At 40.7% G+C, this 23,076-nt stretch overlaps 1 protein-coding gene across 1 annotated transcript; it reads left to right on the forward strand.

The window, feature by feature from the left end:
- Positions 1–1,411: 1,411 nt before the first annotated feature.
- On the forward strand, positions 1,412–22,848 carry AGA (aspartylglucosaminidase). The gene is made up of 9 exons (XM_081958880.1): positions 1,412–1,719; positions 3,171–3,324; positions 6,172–6,284; positions 10,381–10,493; positions 15,033–15,150; positions 17,091–17,166; positions 19,544–19,651; positions 21,557–21,690; positions 22,309–22,848. The coding sequence occupies exons 1-9, from the start codon at positions 1,575–1,577 to the stop codon at positions 22,407–22,409; spliced, it is 1,062 nt and encodes a 353-aa protein (XP_081815006.1). The 5' UTR covers positions 1,412–1,574; the 3' UTR covers positions 22,410–22,848.
- The last annotated feature ends 228 nt before the right edge of the window (positions 22,849–23,076 follow it).

Genomic DNA, 23,076 nt, shown 5'->3' on the forward strand with positions numbered 1-23,076 from the left:
GTCGTGTCCCTCTTTTCAGTGCTGCTGTAATATCGAACTGTCACTAAGTGAACTGTAATAAGTCAAGGACTACTTGTATGGCAGGGGTGTCCAAACTTGGGAACTTTAAGACTTGTGGACTTCAACTCCCAGAATTCCCCAGCCAGCATATTATTTCTTCTAGTAGATATATATGAGCCGAAGGACAGAAAGGGGGAGTAGTGAGCTCCCTCCCATATTTGGGCATACCAGGGGTTGTAACACAAATACATACCTATTTCCCTGGCCTAGCTGATAAGGAAGAGAGCCTGTGGCTTAGTGGCAATTACATTGGCCTAATATGCAATACAGCCCTGGTTCGATTCCCAGTAAGGGTATGATAGCTGATGAGACCTAAATAGCTTGAAATAGATCTATACTAGTCTCCCTTTATTTATTTATCAGTACAAATACCCCCCCACAGACAGACAGACAGACAGACAGACAGACAGACAGACAGACAGACAGACAGACAGACAGACAGACATACATATATATATATATATATATATATATATATATACACACATACACATACACATACACCATATATATCATTCTATGTGTGTGGCTCTTATCCAATTGCTGTCTGCTGCCCAGAGTTCTTTTTGGTGAGATTGGCAGCTATATAGATTTGATTAATAATAACAGTATTTGGGAATTGGGTATGTCTAGTCTAGTGAAAAGAAGGACTGGGGGGTGGGGGCTGACACGCTAGCAGTGTTTTAAAATTTGAGGGGCCACCACAAAGAAGTCAGTCTATTTTCCAAAGCCTCAGAAGGCAAGAAACAATGGAGGGAAATTAATAACGGAGGGAAGCAAGCTAGACCAAAGGAGAAATTTCTTAACTGTAACAATTAACCAGTGGGACAGCTGTCCTTCAGAAGTTGTGGATGCTCCCATCACTGGAGGCTTTTAAGATGAGACTTGTCTGGAATGCGTAAGGTCTGTTTGAGCAGGGAGTTGGGCTAGAAGAAATTAAAACTCTAATGCAAACTTCAAAGATAATGAGAAATGCAATTAACCCTACTGATAGAATGCTGATACTTGGACTTGACTTTGTCTTAAGATATCAAGGTCCGGTACTGGTTCAATCTCTATTTGGAGCCCAGAGCCCGTGGGGTTAAGCAAGCCACGACTGAGTTAAAAACGAGCGAGCCTGCAAACGCAATCAATGAGCTCTGCAAATTAATTTAGAGCCGCATTCACTCAATATCCTACCCCCAACATCCCTACATCTTCCTTTCTGAACGCTTCCTTGCTTGCTTGCTCGCTCCCACGACCCACTTCCGAACAAGGCTTCGCACAACCCCAACCCCTGCGAGACATCGGAGGGAAACTAGGAGCGCTTCCGCCGTCCAAAGTAGGCTCTAAACGGCGGCCGATGTTAACATCCGAATGCGCAGCTCTAGCGAACTCTTCCTGGTCTATTTCCTGCGCATGCGTCCCACTTGCCCTTGGTCACGAGAAGCGGGAGAAACAGAAAGGCGATAGGGAATTCGTTAGTCGCCGGGCGGCCCGAGACTCGGTGTTCAATCCTCGGCTTGGTTCTTGCCATGGGACGCGAAAGCCGGTGCCGGGGATGCTGCTGGTTCTTAGCGTTGTTGCACGGGGTTGGGGGCCTGGCCGCAGCAAGCGCTGGGGCGCCTCAGCTGCCTTTGGTCATCAACACCTGGGCATTCAAGAATGCTAACCAAATAGGTGCTGCTTCTTTTTCTTCTGTCCTTGGTTGGGGAGGCACCAACTTGGGTCTATTTGTCACCGTAATCTGGACTTTCCGAAAATAGCTGCCTTCTAAGTGACTACCGTATAGCTTCAGGGATAATTTTTGTATTATTTTTTTTGTACTTGCAATTTTTGTATTACTTGGCATGTGTTTAGTTTGCACTGAAAATAGATTTCACGTTTAAGCATCCCCATCTTTACATGCTGAGCAAAATGCTACCGATTATTGCTCTCTTGTTTGGCTGGTGTTTAAGATACCTGGCTAGAAACTGGGAGCTTGCCAGTTCTAATGCTGCCTTAGGCACAACGCTACCCTGGGCCAGTCACTTCCTCTTAGCCCTAAGAAGACGGCAAGGGTAAATCACTGCTGAATAGCCTTGCTCAGAAAACTGAAGGAACTTTCAGTCCGAGAATTGAACATGATTGAAAGGAGAAGCGGGGGAATTCTCTCTTTATATTATGATTTAAAGACTATCACTGTAATACAGATTAACAAATCTTTGAGATAATTACCCCATTCCCTGGCAGTTGCTAAAACAATGATGTATGCACTAACTTGTACATTTGATGTGTTGATCTTTTGGTGAAATAAAATTGATCTTGGTTATTCTCAAAAAGATCAGCAGCAGCATAGAATCTGCTTGATACTTAAAGGGAGAGCTATTAGAAAATCTTATCATTGGCTGGAAGATTTTAAAACAAATCTCAGGAGATGATAATAGCAAGTCATTCTACATATTGTTGCCAAGAAATAAAATTGTCAGGAATTGAGCTTCAACAAAACTTCTTAAATGAGATTTTACATTTGGTGAATTGAGCATTTTGATTTGAGTTGTTGCTAATAGTGATTAGTAGGGAAAGCATAACTACCTTTGTAAACCTTAATGAATATAATGAGATCTACTTTGGGGTGAATATTTCAAGGAATGTGCTGTTCTTAATATAAGTAATGTTGGAATATTCCTGGATCTAAATTTAGTTTAGCATGTGTTCTGTAACAGCTGAAAGAAAAAAAAGTGATTCCATAAAATCAAATAGCCCTTTTTAATTCTAGTTTGCTAATGGCAGATTTTAAAGAGGATATATAAGTAACCAAGAAGTTATAAAAATTAATCTTTCTCCAATTAGGTTACTTTTTAAAGACACGAAACTGAAGTGCTTTGAATGGTTATTCATTAGATTCAGACTATAAATTTATGCTTGCTTACCTTGGAATAGTACTTAGAAGAAAAATCCTGCGCATTTCTATTGACAATTTTTGATGATTTTTGAACATATGATTTTTGACATGTGCACATATTTATATTAAGCCAGTTGCATGTTATAAGAATGGGTGTAAAATTTGCGTGTACTTTTTCTTGTTAGAGAAATGATGTGCATTCAATCAGCTGTAATAAGTGTCAATAAATCAATGCTTTTGATTGCAGCTTGGAATACCTTACAAGCAGGAGGTTCGGAACTTGATGCAGTAGAAAAAGGTTGTGGGCAGTGTGAAATAGAACAGTGTGATGGAAGTGTAGGATATGGCGGAAATCCAGATGAACATGGAGAAACAACTTTGGATGCCATGATTATGGATGGGTAAGACATCCTACAAACAGAGATTTTTTTCTCCCAAATCCAGTAATTTCTGAAAGGATGAATGGAGAGCCTGAGCCTTCTTTTGCATGATGAAGCAATTTCTTGCCATATTAAGATAGAAACACTGGAACATTAATGTTAGGCCCTAAGACAAGCATTTCTCAATTTTTTTTTAAAAAAATGAAATCCTCCATGCCCGCTATCCAGAAGAGTGATATGGTCCCACCTAATTTGTGGCCTTCGACAAATGCTTGTTAAGCAAATGTTTTGCTCGTTCACCAATAGGTTTTCCATTTCTGTTTTACAGTTTTAAAATTGAACTGCAGATATACCGTAATACAGCAACCAATTCTATGTTAATGGCCAACTCCATTAAAAAGTATTGTTTCAGTAAAAACTACTGAAATCAGAAATTCATGTGTGCATCTAAGAATCAGGATATTGTGCTTGGTATTATGAAAGTTAAAATAAAAATCGAGGGCAATTGGATGGCTGAGACTTGCTGCTATTTATTGACATAGGTCAAAGTGTTCTGCTTAAGTGAACATGCCAAATGGAGTATTTAGATTTTATTTATACTGTATAGTAAACCTCTACTGTTTACCTAAACTTTGATTATGTGCCATCAAGTCCAATGTAGAGTCTTAATAACCACATTGATTTTTTTCTCCATGACAATCTGTCCCTAACCTGATCTTTCCAGCAGTGCCCATCACTAAAGCTGAGATTGTCTTTGCTGCTGGCCATCCTCTTCGTCCTTCCACGTTTTCCCAAAATTACAGCCTTTTCCAAAGTAGGAATATCCAAAGTAGTATAACGTGAGCCAGATCATTTGTGCTTTGAGCAAGAAATGTATGCTAATTTGTTTGATGATCTTTTTTCCCCATTAACTATCCATGATGTTCTACTGAATTTTCCCCAACACCCAGATTTTAAAAGCATTGTTTTTTCTTTGTCCTGCTTCTTCAAAATCAAACTTTCATTTCCATAGTATTACAAGGAATATCATTGCTCATAATATTATGATTTTTGTAGATAAAAAACATATCACAGTATCTGTATTTTTAAGCTTTTCATGCCTATTGTACCAAGTGCTAGTTTGCAGAATATTCCTGGACTGTTTGTTCCTTTACTGTCAATAGTTCTTCCCAAAACGTAAAGGTTTTGTAACTGCTCAGTATCTTTGTCAATTCTGATTATTCTACCTTTACATTTTAGTTTCATTTATTCATTCTCCTCCTTGACCTTTATGATTCTGCAAATTACCTACAGAGCTTGCAGATTCTTTGCATTTTTGACTATTGGAGTAATGGTAATCTAATCTAATCAGCAAAGTTTCTTTCTGCAACTTTAAAACCACGTTCATCTTTTTCCAATCCTGCTTTGCTTAATGTATATGTTCAGTACATAGGTTGAATAAATAAAGGAGAATATATATCAATGACTCCTTTTCTAGAACATATCATTGTAATATAGGTCAAGAAGCCCCAGTATGGGCAGACAATAGTGAAACATGGCCTCCAGATTGGCAAATAAAAAACATTAGACTGATTTATCATTGACTGTTCCCACACAGTATGAATTGATGCCCTTGCAATTATCATTAACTGTGATCCTTTGCCTCCCTATATTGTTGATATGCTGTGATTCAGGTGCCTCCTTCCTTTAGCAATGCTGCTGGGTTGATTTCATGCTTTGGATAATCCCGCTGGGATTATATATTCTAGGCATGTATAACTGGCATTCTTCACTCATCCTTCCCAGGAACGGACTTGCAATGATTAAGTAGCTCAGCAAGCCTCGGGGAAGGGAGGTGTCCCAAATTAATCATTGTTCAAATCTATATTCCCTCATACTATGCTTTGATCTGTGAAAGTGTAACAATAATGTTTTTTCTTCTTAAAAAAATCATACAAAACTATATTGAAGTTATTCTCCCCAGCTTTTGCTATAATAAACTGATTTGACCATCTTTAACTTGTATCTTTGAAAACTGTTTTCCACAAAAAGTTTCCTAGTAATACAGAGTCACACGTAAATATTTTTGTGGTTTTAGATTGTTGTTATATTACGTACTGCATTCCATCACCATCCATGTTGGAACAGGATGGTTTTTCACTACAAAATGGTTCCTTCCCAAGTACTGCATTCCATAGTGTAGATAGTATAATATGCTGAATTCTTGTTTTTTGACCCAAACATTCTTAAATTCTCTTAAGTATTTTAAGAAATTCGAATAGTACCCCACAGGGCAAAAATCTTAAGTATCTTAAGGAGATAATCAACCAATAAGTGTATCTAGTTTAGAGTGCTTTGAAATGGATATTGCATCTTGGGTGGTAAATTTATATGTTAGAATACACTGTGCGCATAGCAAGTATTTCTTCCTCTGATATATGTACTGGTGAGTTTCTATATAAAGTATTTTAGAGAGGAGGAAGATAAACTTGTTTCATGGATGGCAGCCTTGCAATTTTGAAAAGATCAAAGAAACCTGCTGATATTAGCAAAATACTTTTTAATTTAAAGTTTTCAATCCAATGTGGGCTTTGTATTCTCAGCTTTTAAACCCCTTTTGGTTTTGCTTTATCCAAATGCTGCCATATGATTAGAGCTAAATGTGTTTTTTAGTTGTAGCAGATGTCTGTAGCGTGCGGTTATCCAGATTGCAGCCTACAAGCATAACCTATTAGTTAGCAGACTAGCAGTCTGAAATTGATTATTGAATATCTATGTATCGATATACATTTTTCATTAATACCTACAGTTTGACATAACTGATTTTGCTTTCTGTATTTTGAGGGTAGCACTTTAAATATTTCTTCCTTGTTTTTGCTTATGATCTAGTAACACAATGCAGGTTGGAGCAGTAGCGGATCTCAGACGCATTAAAAATGCTATTGGTGTCGCACGGAAAGTGATCGAACATACTAAGCACACTTTTCTAGTTGGCGAGTCAGGTAATTTTTGTTGTTGTTGTTATCCTATTTGTAAATATTAGTTACCATGAGAGAAGCTCAGAACCAGAGCTAAGAAGGCTTCAGAACCCCAATGGATAAATCAGAGTAGTCAGTTTTGCAAAACTGACTATTCTGATTAAAGAAAAGAACATAAGTACTTTTGTTTCCACATGGAAATCACTTCTGAATTTCATGCTTGATGTGGAAAAGAATGTAACTTTACCTTTGGGTTTTATAGATTAGATTGATAGATCTTTGTAGAAATGGCTTGTTCATTTGATTAGGAAAAATAAAAAGCTGTGATTTGATGTTAATGCCCTATTCTACTGCAACATAGAGAATTGGAAGTCAATGCTTCTTTTTCTTTTGTTTTCCTACCTTTCCTCACTTCTCTCCCCCATTTCCCCTCCCCTTTCACTGCTCTTTTATTTACTTTTGTATTTTGTATTTCATAATACTTTATAACCTAATAAAAATGTTTTTTTTGGGGGGGGGAAAGAACCCTAGTGGACAAATGAATTGAACATAATGATGAGGATTCTTTCATTTTTGTTCCAGTTTTCTGGCCAGATGACACACATAAAGTAATAACCAACACATAAAGTAATAACCAACAGTAAAATATTTGTTCTTCTAAGTCGTGATGGCAAACCTATGACACGTGTGCCACAGGTGGCACCCGGAGCCATTTGTTAGGGCACGCGAGGCATTGCCCTGTCAGCTCGCTTCGGCCTTCTTTTTTTTGCCTCGGAGTTTAGGAACGGACTTCCGGTTTGCTTGTAAGGCAATTTTTCCCCCTCTGGAGTCTTCAGGGAAGCTCCTGAAGCCTCCGGAGGACCTCCAGGGGGGGCGGGGGGGCTGTTTTCGCCCTCCCAGGTTCCTAGAAAGCTTCTGGAGCCTGGGGAGGGCACAAAACATGCACGGAAAGCAAGGGGGAGTGGTGGTCGCATGTGCATGCACTGGGTCGCGTGCATAGCATTATGGGTGTGGCACACCTGCACTCCCCCCCACTTTTGGCACGTTCACCATCACTGTTCTAGGTGAAAGCAAAATAATGAAAAAGGAGCCACAAGCTTCATGAGCTCAGTTTGGGCTACTAGTACCTTGTTAGCATTTCTGTTTGAATAATTATTAAATTATATTATTATATAATTTGGAGGCGGAGCTAACAGAAGAGACAAGCTTGCCTGGCCTTTGTCGGCAGCTGGATCTGCTTATAGGGACGCTAGTACTGTGGAGTGTGGCAGGCTGCTTCTGGGATTTTTAGATTAATTGGTGTGTGGGAGCTTTGAACTGTTTGAATTGCTACTGGTCTCTATGTTCCGGGGACTTCAGGAAACGTTGCAGGACTGGACAGTTGCAAGAATACTTCGTGCAGCATAGCCTGCCTTTGGGCTGATTTTCTGACTATTCCTTGAAATCTTTGGAATGTTTTATAATCTGATCTTGGGAGGCTATTTTGAGGACTCTGGGTAGAACCTCTGGCAGAAGGTTCTTGCCCTGTTATTTGGGAATGGTTTGAACCTGCTGCTACTGAGGAAGCGGACAGCATCCTAAGGAGTATATGCGCAAGCACTTGTGTTTTAAACCCATGCCCCTCCTGGCTGGTAAAGCTCCCTGGGAGATGACATTCGAGTGGATTCTGGCAGTGGTTAATGTTTCCCTACAGGAAGGATTTGTGCCCAAGCACTTTGTCCACCCTTTTAAGAAGCCATTGCTGGATTCTATCCTGTTGGATAGTTTCTGACCTGTATCCGATATTCCCTTTTTGAGGGAAGGTTGTTGAGAAGATGTTTGTATGGCAGCTTCAGAGGTTCCTGGATAAAACGAATTATCTAGACCCTTATTAGTCAGGATTCAGGCCTGGATATGGGACGGAAACTGCATTGGTCGTGCTTTTTGATGATCTCTGGAGAGAGTGGGATAGGTGTAGTGCATCCATCCTTGGTCTACTTCACCTCTATATCATAGACCATGGTATCCTTCTGGAGCGGCTTCAGGCGTTGGAAAAGGGAGGTTCTGTGCTATCTTGGTTCACTTCCTCTGTGGCCACTCACAGTCGGTGTTAATAGGAAGTGAGAGGTCCAGCCCTTGTCCATTGCTTTGCAGGGCTCAGTACTCTCTCCGCTTCTGTTTAACATCTATAGGAAGTCATTGGGTGAGATCATCCATCACCTTCGACTGAGATGATATCAATATACTGATGACACTCAGTTATATGTCTCAGCCTGTGGTGAGTTAAGCATTGCTGTTACCTTCGTCTTGCAGTGCTAGAGGCTATTAGGGGCTGGATGGGGAGCAATGGGTTGAAACTGAACCCTGGCAAGACTGAATGGCTCTGGGTTTAGGTTTTTGTCCATGGACCCCAACCCAAGCGTGTAATCTGGGGGTTCTTCTGGATTTGCTACTCCTGCTCAGATAGCCAGGATGGTCTTTGCGCAACTGCAGGTTGTGTACCAGTTATTCCCTTTCCTGGACGAACAATGCCTACTCACGATTACTTATACCCTAGTTATCTCTCATCCTGACTATTGCAACACGCTCTACATGGGGCTGCCCTTGAAAAGCACCCAGAAGTTCCAGTTGGTCCAAAATGCAGATGGCATGGCATGCACATCTATCACCTCTGCTGCGGGAACTGCATTGGTTGTCAACTTGCTTCCTGGTGCAATTCAAGGTGCTGGTTGTCATCTTTAAAGCCCTTCATGACTTAGGACCAGTTTATCTCAGGGACCATCTCTTGCCGGTCACATCCACCTGACTTACTAGAGCGGGAAGGCAAGGAATGTTGCGGGTCCCATCTGCTAACACTGGCAGGATCCCGAAGAACGGCCTTTTCTTTGGAACATCATTTGTGAAGAAATTACACTGGCCCCACAGTATTTCAGAAGACCCTGAAGATGTGGTTGTGCCAGCAGGCCTGGTGAACCCAAGGTGCAATGGAACCCATCGATTGGCTTATTGAATCATGTGCTGGATCTTGGAGTCCTAGTGGACAACCATTTAAATATGAGCCAGCAGTGTGCAGCAGCTGCCAAAAAAGCCAACACAGTTCTAGGCTATATAAACAGAGGGATAGAATCAAGATCACGTGAAGTGTTAATACCACTTTATAATGCCTTGGTAAGGCCATACCTGGAATACTGTATTCAGTTTTGGTCACCACGATGTAGAAAAAATGTGGGGACTCTAGAAAGAGTGCAGAAAAGAGCAACAAAGATGATTAGGGGACTGGAGACTAAAACATATGAAGAAAGGTTGCAGGAACTGGGTATGTCTAGTTTAATAGAAAGAAGGACTAGGGGAGACATGATAGCAGTGTTCCAATATCTCAGGGGTTGCCACAAAGAAGAAGGAGTCAAACTATTTTCCAAGGCACCTGAGGGTAGAACAAGAGGTAATGGGTGGAAACTAATCAAGGAGAGAAGCAACTTAAAACTGAGGAGAAACTTCCTGACAGTTAGAACAATCAGTGGAACAGCTTGCCTCCAGAAGTTGTGAATGCCACAACACTGGAAGTCTTTACAAAGATGTTGGAGAGCCATTTGTCTGAAATGGTATAGGATTTCCTGCCTAGGCAGGGGATTGGACTAGAAGACCTCCAAGGTCCCTTCCAACTCTGCTATTGTATTGTATTGTATTGTATTGTATTGTATTGTATTGTATTGTAGCCTGGGGGGTGTGTGTTATTTTTTTTGGTATGTTTATTTTTTCTATATTGTGATTTTATTCTTTGTAAGACGCCTGAAGTCGCTGTGAGTAGGCAGCTATATAAATTTTCTAAATAAATAAAAATAAAAAATATATTAAATAAACAATAGATGGGTTTAGTTTTGGCAGCCATGAAATCTCAGGCAGGACCTTGTATGGTCTGTGTAAATGTAAATGCACATTACATTTTGTTGTGTCTTTTCTGGGAGATAGAACATGTAATCTTCTCAGCATCCATTATAGTCTCTGACCAAGAAATGAGAAGAAAATGTGCAACAGTATAACAATTTAAAAATGCTATACTATATAGGTTCATATGCTGTACATTATGATTGTAGTCAAATACTAACTTCCGGAATACTTCTGGTTTTTTTTTCCTATAAAGCTTCACTCTTTGCAGAAAGCATGGGATTTCCAAGTGAAGATTTAACTACGTCAAACTCCGTTTCAATATATATAAAGTGGCTCAATCAAAACTGCCAGCCAAACTTCTGGAAGGTAAAACATTTAAAAATAAACCTTACGGTTATTTGTCATTAAAAAATTCTGCACATTTCATACCTTAATGTTCGTCCCTTTGAGACAAGACGACTGACTACAATGCACTTGGCTGAATGTAGTGTTTCTGAGTCACCAGAAAAGGCCATCTTGATGATATAATTTAATATTTTGTAATAGTTTTTAAAATTTCAAACATTACATATACCAATGATGGCAAACCTTTTAGGCACAGAGTGCCCAAACTGGAAGGTGTGGAAACCTGACAACCAGAAAGTCGACCAGCTGGCCAGCGAGCATGCGCACCTCAGAAATCCAATGACCAACTGGCTAAGCTGGGGCAACGGCGCATGTGCCCACAGAGAGGGCTCTGTGTGCCACTTCTGGCACGTGCCGTAGATTGACCATCATGGGCATATAGGAAATGAGAAGTCTATGTAAATGTGAAGCCAGTGCATTTAATATTTCTTAACAGCCATGTTGAATTGTATCACCTAGTCTATTTTGTATTTTTTGATAGTCAAGATAAGAGAAGGGAGCAGTGACAAAAGGTTTATTCACTCAAATAATTGTTTATATGTCTATCAAATGTTTTCAACAGTTCGTTGTGGTTGGTATTAACCAATAGCATTTCTGTTCTCCATAGGAGCTTGTGGAAGTGTCCAGGATTGAGTTATTCTCACGTCCAATCTGCCCAGAGACTGAGTTAAATTTGAAGCCAGGCCTCTCTGCTTTCTCTGTTTGGCTCCACTTTCAACTCAGTCTGGCCCAAGAGAGAGACCTTTTTCTGTTGGCTCCCAGATTGGATTTGAGAACTCCTTCCTGGACCCTTCCCTAACCCCCCCCCCTCCCCTTACCTCTCCTGGCGTTTTCTTACTTAGTGGCAGTTCATCTAAGCCATTGGATCTTAGGCACCGGCGGGTGCCTTGATTCGGCTCCTTGCGGGCCAGGTGGAGTCCATGGAATGCAAGTTGTCAGGGAAGAGGTTGGAGAGGGCTGGGCAGCCCCTAATGGCCAGGATTAGCCATTCTCCACCTAGATCAAGCTCTCCCCATGATATTTCCCCCATTGCTGGTCCCTCTAGTAGGTCCCCTGGGCATAGTGCTGGGATGAGGGATCCTTGTCTCCCCCTCTTTCCCCTGGGAACCCATGGCAGGGGACTGGGGACCCCTTTGCTTACGTGTCTCAGGCTAGGCCTAGGGGACCCTTTGCTCATGTGGTTCAGGTTCAGGCCCCTATCTCTGGGGGATCTTCCCCCAGCAGTTTTCCTCTGTTGCCTGAGCTTTCAGAATGTTACAAACAGCTCATAGCCCAGGCTACATCCCAGCGGATAGCTACGGGTTTGCAGCAGAGGCCACAAGCTTCTACTGAACAGTCTCAGTATGGTACCCCATGAGGTGGTATAGACAACCCCAATCTCAAGGTCTGAGTCAGGATAGCCCAGCCTCTCCTTCCTTGGTCAGTGAGGGTTCGGGTGTGTGTGTGTGTGAAGGGCTTCAGCCTGATCTAGATTTGTATGATGAGGAGGAGTAGGAGGTCCCAGAACTGCAATTTCAGGGCTGTTTTCCCCTCAGCTATTTAGATCTCTTTTATGCAAGGCTAAGGCCACTGCTGATTTGGAGGAGGGATCTCTGTCCTGCCCCAGTCAACCCCCCCAGCCCCCGAAGAAGGAGGGAGGGGAGCTCTTTTCTGAGCCTCAGGCTCTTAAGGAGGAGTTTCCAGCTCCCCAACTTTTTCTGGACGAACTTGAAAACCAATGGGAAAAGCCAGGGGCATTCCCCACCCCAGGAGGTTTTACAATTTGGAACCAGGATTTTCACAGGCATTACAAATGCCTACTATAGACCCCCGGTGGCTGCTCTGGCCTCTTCCTCTTCCCTTGTCTCAGGGGATACAGCCAATAATCTCAAGGCTGAGGATAAAAAGGCGGAGCTTACCCTGCGAAAAACCTTTCAGGCTGCATCCTGGGCCGGTAAGGCAGCGGCCTCAGCTTCATTCTTTCATCGAACCATGTTGCTGTGGCTGCGCTAGATGCAGGATCATTTTCCCCTGGGTGACCAATGGTTGCAGCAGAATTTGAACAAACTAATGGCTGCCGCTCAGTTTTCCTCAGATGCCGCTCTTCATGCAGTGAAATATATGTCCAGAGCCTTGGCGACATCGGTGACCTCCAGGAGGCTTTTATGGCTTCGCAACCGGCAAGCAGATGCCAAATCTAAATGGCACCTGGCGGCATCTCATTATGCAGGGACCCAGTTGTTTGGGGCGCCACTGGACCCCATTCTTGTGGAAGATAAGAATAAAAAGAAGGTTTTGCCCACGGAGGCCAAGCGGTCAGACCAGAAGCCTGCTCCGTATTACCATAGACCTTCCTTCCAGAGGGTCACCTTCCGGAGATTATAAACAAGCAAGAAGGCACCCACTCGGTGGCCCTGTGGCATGTCAGTCTGTGTTCAAGAATGAGAAAACACTTTATTGCCACTTTAACGTGGAAACAAATGAGAATGGATGCCTTAAAGTTGGTGTCAGACAGTATCTCCCAGTTAGTTGGCCATTGTGATCCTTGTAAGAGTCGCAGGGCTTTACTTGTCTTCCAGTACCAAAGTAAAAACATTTTCTAGCAACAGTATACAGGTAGTCCTCAACTTACAACAGGTCAATTGAGTGACCGTTCAAAGTTACAACATCACTGAAAAAAGTGGCCTAACCATTTTTCACACTTACGACCGTTGTAGCATCCCCGTAGTCACTTGATCAAAATTCAGAGATTTATGACCTTTGCAGTGTCCTGGGGTCATGTAGTCCACCTTTATGATCTTCTTACAAGCAAAGTCAGTGGGGAAACCAGATTCGCTTAACAACCAGGTTACTAACTTAGCAACTACAGAGATTCCCTTAACAACTGTGGCAAGAAAGGTCGTAAAATGGGGCAAAACTCACTTAACAAATGTCTCACTTGGGCAACATAAATTTTGGGCTCAATTGTGATTTGTAATTTGAGGACTACTGGTAACTAGGAAACCTCCCTAAGTGTATAATGTTTCCAAAGAGTTAAGCAGACTTGAAATAATTTACAGGAGCCAAAGGTTTGGGGAAAGAGAGTTTTTTACATTTCTTCAACCTTCAGTTAAAGCAACATTATCTTGATTTTATTTTACTGGAAATAAATTTTCTCCTAATTGGTATTTTAATCTATGTTATATATTCCCTGGGGTTACTTTAGATCACGTGGGAATAAGAGGAGGAGCTTTAGATGGCCACATATATTACTTTACTAAAATAACTGAAATGACCCAATCATTTCCAAGTAGATGGCAGCATTTAATTGACTTTTTGTTTACTCAAAATGGAGGGCTGGATGCTTTTAATATTTGAATGGGAAACCAAGAGGCAGCTAGAAGGTTTTTAAAAATCCAGAACAGACCAAGACCACTGCTCCCAAGAAATTAATATGAGCATGTATATGAAATCAGTTTTAAAAAGTGAGCCTTTCCGAGTTTTTAACTCTCTACCCCAATCCATCTCTTTTATTCTGTATGACTGTTGCAGCAGGGCCAGCTTCATTAGGCCCTATAATTCAAACTCAGATTGGGTGGTACCGGTACATGCTATGCTGTGCATGTACCCTATGTGTTATAACTATGTTTAGTGGATTAATTTTGACATACCCTTACGATCCTAGATATTACTAGGATAGTCAATACCCGGGGGCCTTTTATGATCTTGAATTAGATGCCTTGCATCTAATCAGCTCCATAGGTAGTCTTAGCCAATATTGTTGAGTGTAACAAATGTCACATTCAGGCCGTGTTCTGTAAGTTACCCTTCAAAGAGCAGAAAGCAGTCCTGTAAAGTGGAAATCTAGGACACATACTAAGGAGGTTAAGACACAAGAGCTTATAAATGTTGCAAGAGAACTTTGTGATTAAGCTAACCTCTTCATTGCCTTCCTTATGAAAGCAGGAAAGTCGGGCATTGTATTTTGCATTTAGTACCCGAATTGCATGTAAAGTGGGAATAAAATATGCTGAATTATGAGGTTTAAATCTTACAGAAACTAGCACTGTAGTTATATATGAATTTGTCTCATCACAATCAGTAGGGATGCTGATAAGGTCTGGGAGGAACTCATCTTAAATTACAGTTGTAGGGGCAAGACATATTATGCTGAGGGGTTTTTTTGCACATAGAATGTTGATATATTTCATTTCTCTTCTGGGTATTCGTCTTAGGACAGATTTGCAAATCACAAAGCAACATGAGATCTGAACATTCTTGTAACTGAAGTGTTTTTAGTACGGACTGAGTTCCTCCAATGGAGATATATGCTTTATCTTTTCTTTCTTTAATGCCTCTGAACTGCAATAATTTGCTTTAGATGAAAGTTCTTTGTCCTTGGCATATACAAGCCTATATTTTTCTTTCAGCAAGGTAATTTAGTTCTTTTCTCTTTTTTCAAAGTCTTAGGGAAAATACCATAGGTTTCTTTGAAACACCTCTTCATTAAAGATTTTAATGTGAATAAAACTTTGATTACAGAATGTTATACCAGATGCTTCAAAATCATGTGGTCCCTACAAACAGACTGCAGAGTTCAGTAAAAAAGAACAAAGCGCTTCAGTCAGAAGAATTGAAGTTCATGACCACGATACTATTGGTATAGCAACTATTCATACTTTTATACTTATGTTTGTTGCAGCTAAAATCCCATGCACAATGAAATATCAATTGTGTATAAAGTAATGGACATAGTACAAAGGACGTCTACCAGGAAATGGATAATGTTACTGATTTTGCGATTTATGTGTTGAAATCTGCTTGATGCTTATTGTAGGCATCTGGCGTATTCTTCTCTAATTAGTTTTAGAGTATTATATTTGGTTTTCAACCCTTAGCATTCCCTCCTCAAATACAGTGATAATGGACTTTATATCCACTTATAGGGGTATACAGATGCACACAGCCTAAAGAGAAGCTTTTATTAGCAAAGCTGGGTTGTGATCTTGAAAATGTGAAATGTAGGTTCATTTTGAAGAGCATATCTTTTTTTGGTTGCTTAAAACATTTAACAAGAGTATCCTTTAAAACAAAATGAAAGATTTCTTGTTGGATGTTCTGAAACTCTGCAGCCAAATGAAGCTTGGGGATTTGGATAGAATTAACATTAACATTTTCACATTTTTAAAAAATTTACTCAAATGAGTAGGAGGGGAACTATCTGTGTATTTGGATTTAGTCTCTGCCATCTGCGTAGCAATTAAATATGGAATTTACCAAAGCACTGGAGTGACTTGGGAGTGTACATTTCATTGCCAGACACTTAAGGCAACACTTCAAGTGTGATGATTACACTCGTCATCATTTAGCAATTAGCATTTTTAAAATGTCAAATGCTACGTTTCTTACCAAGCAAAAGGTATGACCTCGTAAGCACTTCCACTTTGGCAGCTTACTTGAGCCAGACATTTTTCACTAGGCACAGTGATGTGCAGGAAAAGTAGCTGAAATAGTAGTTAGTGTATCTTAAATTAGGTATTTTGTCTACTCTAGGCAAGTTGCCCACTTGGCAGATAGGATGAGATTAGATTCTTGTATTCATTCAGTAGTAAGACATGATGCTCTCACTGCTTGTTGTATGAGCAGCATAGAAATATTAGTAGAAATGAAGTAAGTTCCTTAAACTCTGTATTTTCACAAAGAGGTAAAGCAAATTATAATTGAAATCAAGGTTTCAATCTACTACAGGGATATTGGTCACAAGGTGAATTTAAGTTGTCTGTTAGAGAGAAAAACACCAGAGTGCTAGACTCATCATCTCATGTGCACTTAAAAACTAAGTATAGAACAGAAATAAGAAATATCAAATGTATTTGAATATATAGAAACACCATTACACTTCAAAAACCTAAGCACCTCTACCTATAGGGAAAAGCAAATTAGCAATTACTTTACAACAGAAATAAGTTGGGCACTTCAAAACCTATATATATATATAACAAAATTATGCAATATACATCAAAGAAATCCATCATCTGGACGACACCATAAATTACAAAATCCCAATTCAGTTTATTAAAATTTAATAATTATTTCAACCTTCATCCCATCCCACCCCTGAATAGTTTCTAGAGCCACTTCCAACATTTCCCAATTATTGGAGCAGAATATATTAGGTGATTTATTTAGAGAATGTAGAATCATCTAATCATTCAATTGCACCCATAATAAACTATTGTGAGCATAAATCTACGTTAGACAATCTTGATGGAACTAAATGTTTCTAACTTAATTGGGCAGAATTTGAAGACGGAACAATCTTAATGGTCATGTATCTTCTCTGATGGAAGATTCCTTTTGGCTAGTGGAATGTCCCTTGAGCAAACCTATTTCAAAAGTAAAATGTCTTCTGCCTTATTTTTCTGAGAGGCCTCTGAAAGAAAGATAATTTCCAAGTGTGATCGATCCAATCAAGCATGTTGGGAAAAAATTGTAGCTGCCATCTAATATCCTGCTGTCTATACTCGTAAAATAATGGAAGCCCTTAAATGAGGAAAAGCTTCATCAAAATGCTTATCATCAATTCTTTTTCATTTGTAGGTATGATTGTAATTGGTCAGAATGGAAATATTGCTGTAGGGACATCTACAAATGGTGCAAATCACAAAATCCAGGGGTTTGTATAATTGTCTATAAATCTTGGCTCGATGTGTGAAGTACGTTTTATTTAGTGTGATGCAAATATTTTCCAACAATGTGTTTATCCACTATTTGTGTAATAGGGATCACTTTTATTTGGTCATCTAAGCTAGACGTGGGGTTTTTCCTATGTTGTCATCTTTTATTTACTTCTTAGTAACATTTATTTTAATAGTGAGCGTTTTGAATAAAACTGCTACTCCCTAATGATGAATAAGTACTTGAGATAAACATCTCCGGTTCTCAAGCCTTGACGTTAGATCAGCATGACCATAGAAATGTTACAATGTTTTTAACCATAGATCACCTCAATATCCTTGAGGTGGGATCTGTTATTACTCAATCAACCATCTTCATTGCGCTGTTCCCCCACTTGGGCCCCAAGTTGACTGATATAGCCACATCTTGAGGCCCTTACGAAAAGATAGGAGGGTTGGGGTCAATCTCCCATCAGGGAGTAAGATATTCTACACCAGACATGTCAAGTTCAAGGCCCATGGGCCACATTCAGACCGTAATACATTTAGATCTGGCCCAAGGGGCCACCCTGGAAATATCAAGGGACCGGCCCAACCCAAGCCAGCAGGGTGCTCCCCATGGGCCTCTACACCTCACCCCTTCCTCAACAGCCCCCTACCCCAAATAATCATGGAACCACACTTTCTTTCCCCATGACAGCTGTCCTGTGCCTCTCCTGTTGTCGCCTCCATGGGGCAGGCAGATACATTGACAGCCCTGATCACTGCCAGCCTGCCGCCCTGCTTCTTTACTGTCTCCCTCAGGCTGGGCCAAGGCTGCTGGGGGCGGCTTGAAGAGGAGGAATAGGAGAAACGGCTGGCCGAGGCATATGAGCCCAACTCCTGCAGGACCAGTGACACTGACGCCGGCGCTGCTGCTAGGGCCCCAAAAAGGCAGTGGGAAAAAGTGAAGTCACCATAATTTTTACCCCTTCCCCATGTTAGCCGCGTCTTGAGATGATGGCAGCTGGGGAGAGTTATGAGTGGTAGCCACGGAGAGCTGGAGGGGAGGCCAAAAGAGCGCCGCTGCCATCCCTTATCCTCTTCCACTCTTCCTCCAGGGAGTGCTTGGCTTCGTAGGTGGCCCTGCTATGGGTGTTCAACCGCCACACTATGCTTGCAGCAGAGAGGTCAACAGAGAGCGTAGGCAGGGCGTGTGTGCACTTTCTAGACCACATTCTATCCTACTTTTTACCAGCCGCCTCCATCTGCCAGCCTGTCCCAGCCTGGTCCTCTCCAGATGTGCTCTGTTGGGCTATGGTTTTCTCTTCCCACCCCCTGTCCATCAGCAAAGCTGGCTTTTGTGTGTAGGTATTCTTAAACACTTTCCATGTTTATATTGCAAAATAAAATGGCCTCTCCAGGTAGCTGGTTCAGCTCCTTCCTTCTTTCCCTCCTTCCCTCCTTTTCTTCCTTTCCTTCTTTCCTTTCCTTCCTTCTTTTTCTCTTTTTTTCTTTCCTTTCTTCTTTCCTCCCTTATTGCCTTCTCCTGATGACTCTCTTTTTTGGCTGCTGCAGGGGAAGGCCCCAACACACCCCTCCAGCTCAGGAAGCCCTCACGCGGTCACATATACACCCACGCTCACCCCATTCCAAGCTGGGAGACTTATCCACATCTGAGCTTGCCAATCATGCCTGGGCTTGGGAAGAAGACCCTCCTTCCTCTGTAGATAAAAGTCCCCAATCTTGAAATGTGGATAAAAATCCCCAATCTTGGAATGTGATGTGTGTGTGCATGCATGCACGCATGCTCTTGGCTCCCAGCAGTTTGGGTAGGCAAATAATTGTTCCCACATTGAGTTAGAGTTAGCCAGTGAGACTTGTCCCGTCCTGACCCCACAATCCCAAGTCAGCTGTGCCCAGTGAAGCCATGCTCACTCCAGCCATACCCATCTAATTGCAGCCATGCCTGCCCAGACACACTGTGTCGTCCTAGTCTTACATGCAACTGGCCCTTTGAGGGCAACCATAATGCTGATGTAGCCCTCAATGAGATTCAGTTTGACACCCTGTTCTACACAAATGATACATTATACCTCTGAAATCCCTGGACCACATATGCTGCTCTGACTCACTTCATGAATCATAGGAGCCTGCTGTGACCACACTTTCTAAGTGATTAGATATTTATAGATTTGAAATATGAAATGTCTTCGTATTTTAGAATACTATACATTCTAAAATGGGTTGGAATAATATAAATATCCCCAAGAGCTTTCCAAAGTCTTTTCATCATGACCACACAATTTTTCAATACACTGGTTGTTCCTTTGTTCAGAATAAAGCTGCTCTTAATATTTTAAAAATGAACTTATTGCATGTTGTTTTCTTCCTTAGTCGTGTAGGAGACTCTCCAATAGCTGGAGCAGGGGCATATGCTGATAGTACAGCTGGAGCTGCAGCTGCCACTGGTAATGGAGATATCATGATGCGCTTCTTGCCCAGGTTTTTATACATTATTAACCTTTGAATATGGTTGAATACTTTCATTTATTTTTTTACACAGATAGTCAAATGCCAAATTGGAGAGGAATCAATCACTTTAAATAATAAACTTAGAACATTTCAATTAAGATTTAACAGATTTGTTTTTAAAATGGCATTCCTTGTTGATCACATTTATATCCTGCCACAATCTGAATTGACTTTGGGGTATGCTTTAAAGCAGGAGTGTCCAAACTTGGGAATCTGAATTGCTGTCATCATTAAGCATCAGTCAATTTAGAAATATTGGATGCAGTACAGGGGTGAAATCCTCTCGGTTCGGCTGAACCGGTAGGGACGATTGTCGTTGGTTCTGCAAACCGGTAGTAAAAAAAAAGCTTCTGCGGATCGCGCAGCTCAGCTGTGTGCCGCACGATTATCAGAACCTTTCCCCCCCTCCACTTTTTAAAGCATTTTTTTCCTGCCTATTCGTCCGAACTGGCAGAAAAAAATGCTTTAAAAAGTGAAAAAAAGTTGGCCACGCCCATCCAGTCACATGACACTCTCCAGCCAAGCCACGCCCACAGAACCAGTGGCAAAAAAAATAGATTTCACTACTGGTGCAGTAGTTACTCTTAATGGGGCCCCATTAAAAGTTGGTTTAGGGTTTGAAGAAAACTGCTGCAGCAAGTAGCAAGGCCAAAGGTCCCTTGCCTAGCTTTTGCTGGTGTGCCAATCATGATCCTACCTGGACTAGTCTGGTAGTAGTATTTAATGCCATGATTGCCACTCAGCTGCAGTTCTGTAAAAGTTGCTCTGTATAAAATTGCCATTGACTTTGAACAAGCAACTAATACAGTATATGGCAATGGACACCAGGTTCTCACCAAGCAATGGAAAATGAAAATGTATTATAAATACTATCAATAACAAAAACTAATACAATTGTACTTGTATCTTAATGTCCTTAAATGCAATATTAAAACAATTACACTGAATGGTTAAAAACAGGACAGATAATTTGAATACTATTCACAATAAGATGTTAAGTTTATTTAAAAAATAGTTTTAAGAGATTTCTTTAATGCCAAAATGGGTGGGTTCCAAGGATAGAATATCCATGCAAATGTAGTTGTAGTTCTGGTTACTATTGCTTCCTATCTCAGAAGAGGAGAAGCTTGGAAGAAGAATCTCCTTGTTGTAGGGAAAAATTCTCAAAGAAGAAACATTTGAAAACATTCTTCTCAGCTAAAACTTATTTGGACACTGAAGGATACAATACAATACAATGCAATACAATAGTAGAGTTGGAAGGGACCTTGGAGGTCTTCTAGTCCAACCCCCTGCCTAGGCAGGAAACCCTATACCGTTTCAGACAGATGACTATCCAACATCTTCTTAAAGACTTCCAGTGTTGGGGCATTCACAACTTCTGGAGGCAAGCTGTTCCACTGATTAATTGTTCTAACTGTCAGGAATTTCTCCTCAGTTCTAAGTTGCTCCTCTCCTTGATTAGTTTCCACCCATTGCTTCTTGTTCTACCCTCAGGTGCCTTGGAGAATAGTTTGACTCCCTCTTCTTTGTGGCAACCCCTGAGATATTGGAACACTGCTATCATGTCTCCCCTAGGCCTTTTTTCATTAAACTAGACATACCCAGTTCCTGCAACCGTTCTTCATATGTTTTAGTCTCCAGTCCCCTAATCATCTTTGTTGCTCTTCTCTGCACTCTTTCTAGAGTCTCCACATCTTTTCTACATCGTGGCGACCAGAACTGAATGCAATATTCCAAGTTGGCCTTACCAAGGCATTGTAAAGTGGTATTAACACTTCACGTGATCTTGATTCTATCCCTCTGTTGATGCAGCCTAGAACTGTGTTGTGGTTCTAGGATGTGGATTGTCAGTTCATTTTTCTGTCTTTGTAGTTATCAAGCGGTGGAATATATGCGACTGGGACTAGACCCAACGATGGCATGTCAGAAGGTTATTTCTAGAATCCAGAAATATCAGCCCTCTTTCTTTGGTGCTGTTATTTGTGCCAACACAAGTGGAAGCTATGGTACTTCTTTTCGTTTTTTCTTGGCATAGAACAGTTTCTAAGTTCATATAGGTATGGTTGTGTTTACAATATCTATTGGTCATGCTAGCATTGATATGTATAAGTTTCATATGAAAGTGGCTAAAGGAAATGTTCACGTTCTTTTTCGGAAAGTAGCATCAGACCGAGGCCCACTTCAAAGCAATCAAAGATCAGTCATGCTGGGTGTCTCATTAATAAACCCTTGGATCACTGAGAAGTGTAATTTTGCTAATCAGTATGGCCTGTTGGGCTAGCTTGCTTAGTGCAGTTCTTTTATCTCTGATTTCCCGCAGTTCATATTTGAAAGATTAAACATACAAAGGTTCATTAAATTCACCAATATTAAGATGTAAATTGAAATAAAGTTGCAATTACACTTGCAAGAGATATGAAGTCTATCGAACTGCTTTGAGGCGGATTTCTTTTTAAAAGTGAAAAGATTTATGAGAGAAAATTCAATAAGGGTATAACTAAGTCTATAAAGAAATCATTACATCACAATAGAAAAGTAGAATCCCTAAATGTTAAGAGTACCAGGAGGCAGATTAATGCAGTAGCCATTGTTTATTCTCTCAACTTTCCTTTTTCCTCCCACAGGCGCCGCCTGCAATAGAGTCCCAGGATTCACACAGTTCCACTTTATGGCTTCTAACCCTATTCTGAAGCAGCCGTCTGAGCAAATAATAGACTGCATTTAACTTTTTTTCCATCCCTTCTTCTCTTAATGGAAGTCCCTAAACTCAACCCAGTGGAAGAAATGAAGACTCGCAATTTAATCCTAATATACACTTGGAATTTAACTGCACTGCATTCAGTAGAAATTATTTCTATCTAAGTTTGTTATACAAATAAATGAGTAGATTAGGTTCAGTCAAGTTGAACAAAAGCATAAAACAACTTTTCTCAATGACTTTCTGAGCTACTTTTTGCATTAACATTCATTTTTAAAGATGCTTTGTAAAATTGGAGAGCTTAATGATTTTCCCCCTAAGTTAAGTCTCTGTTCTCTATTTTGCATAATATTCTAATATAAGAGAAACCAATCCTCAAATAGACAAAATGTAGCCATTGCTTAAATTGTTTACCATTTTACCCTTAAAATAAATTCTTGTGTAGACTTCAAAAAGCAAGATTCAATCAGTTCCATTTTTCTTTACAATACAGCAGGGGTGTCCAAACTTGGGAACTTTAAGACTTGTGGACTTCAACTCCCTAGCTGGGGAATTCTGGGAGTTGAAGTCCACAAGTCTTAAAGTTCCCAAGTTTGGACACCCCTGCAATACAGTATGAAATATTTTTTCTGCCATTAAAGCTGAACCATGAACCCCATAGCATTCTACCTCAATCCCACTCCTCTCAAATAAC

Source organism: Natrix helvetica (genome assembly GCF_964273705.1).
Source record: "Natrix helvetica genome assembly, chromosome: 7".
Lineage (NCBI taxonomy): Eukaryota > Metazoa > Chordata > Lepidosauria > Squamata > Natricidae > Natrix > Natrix helvetica.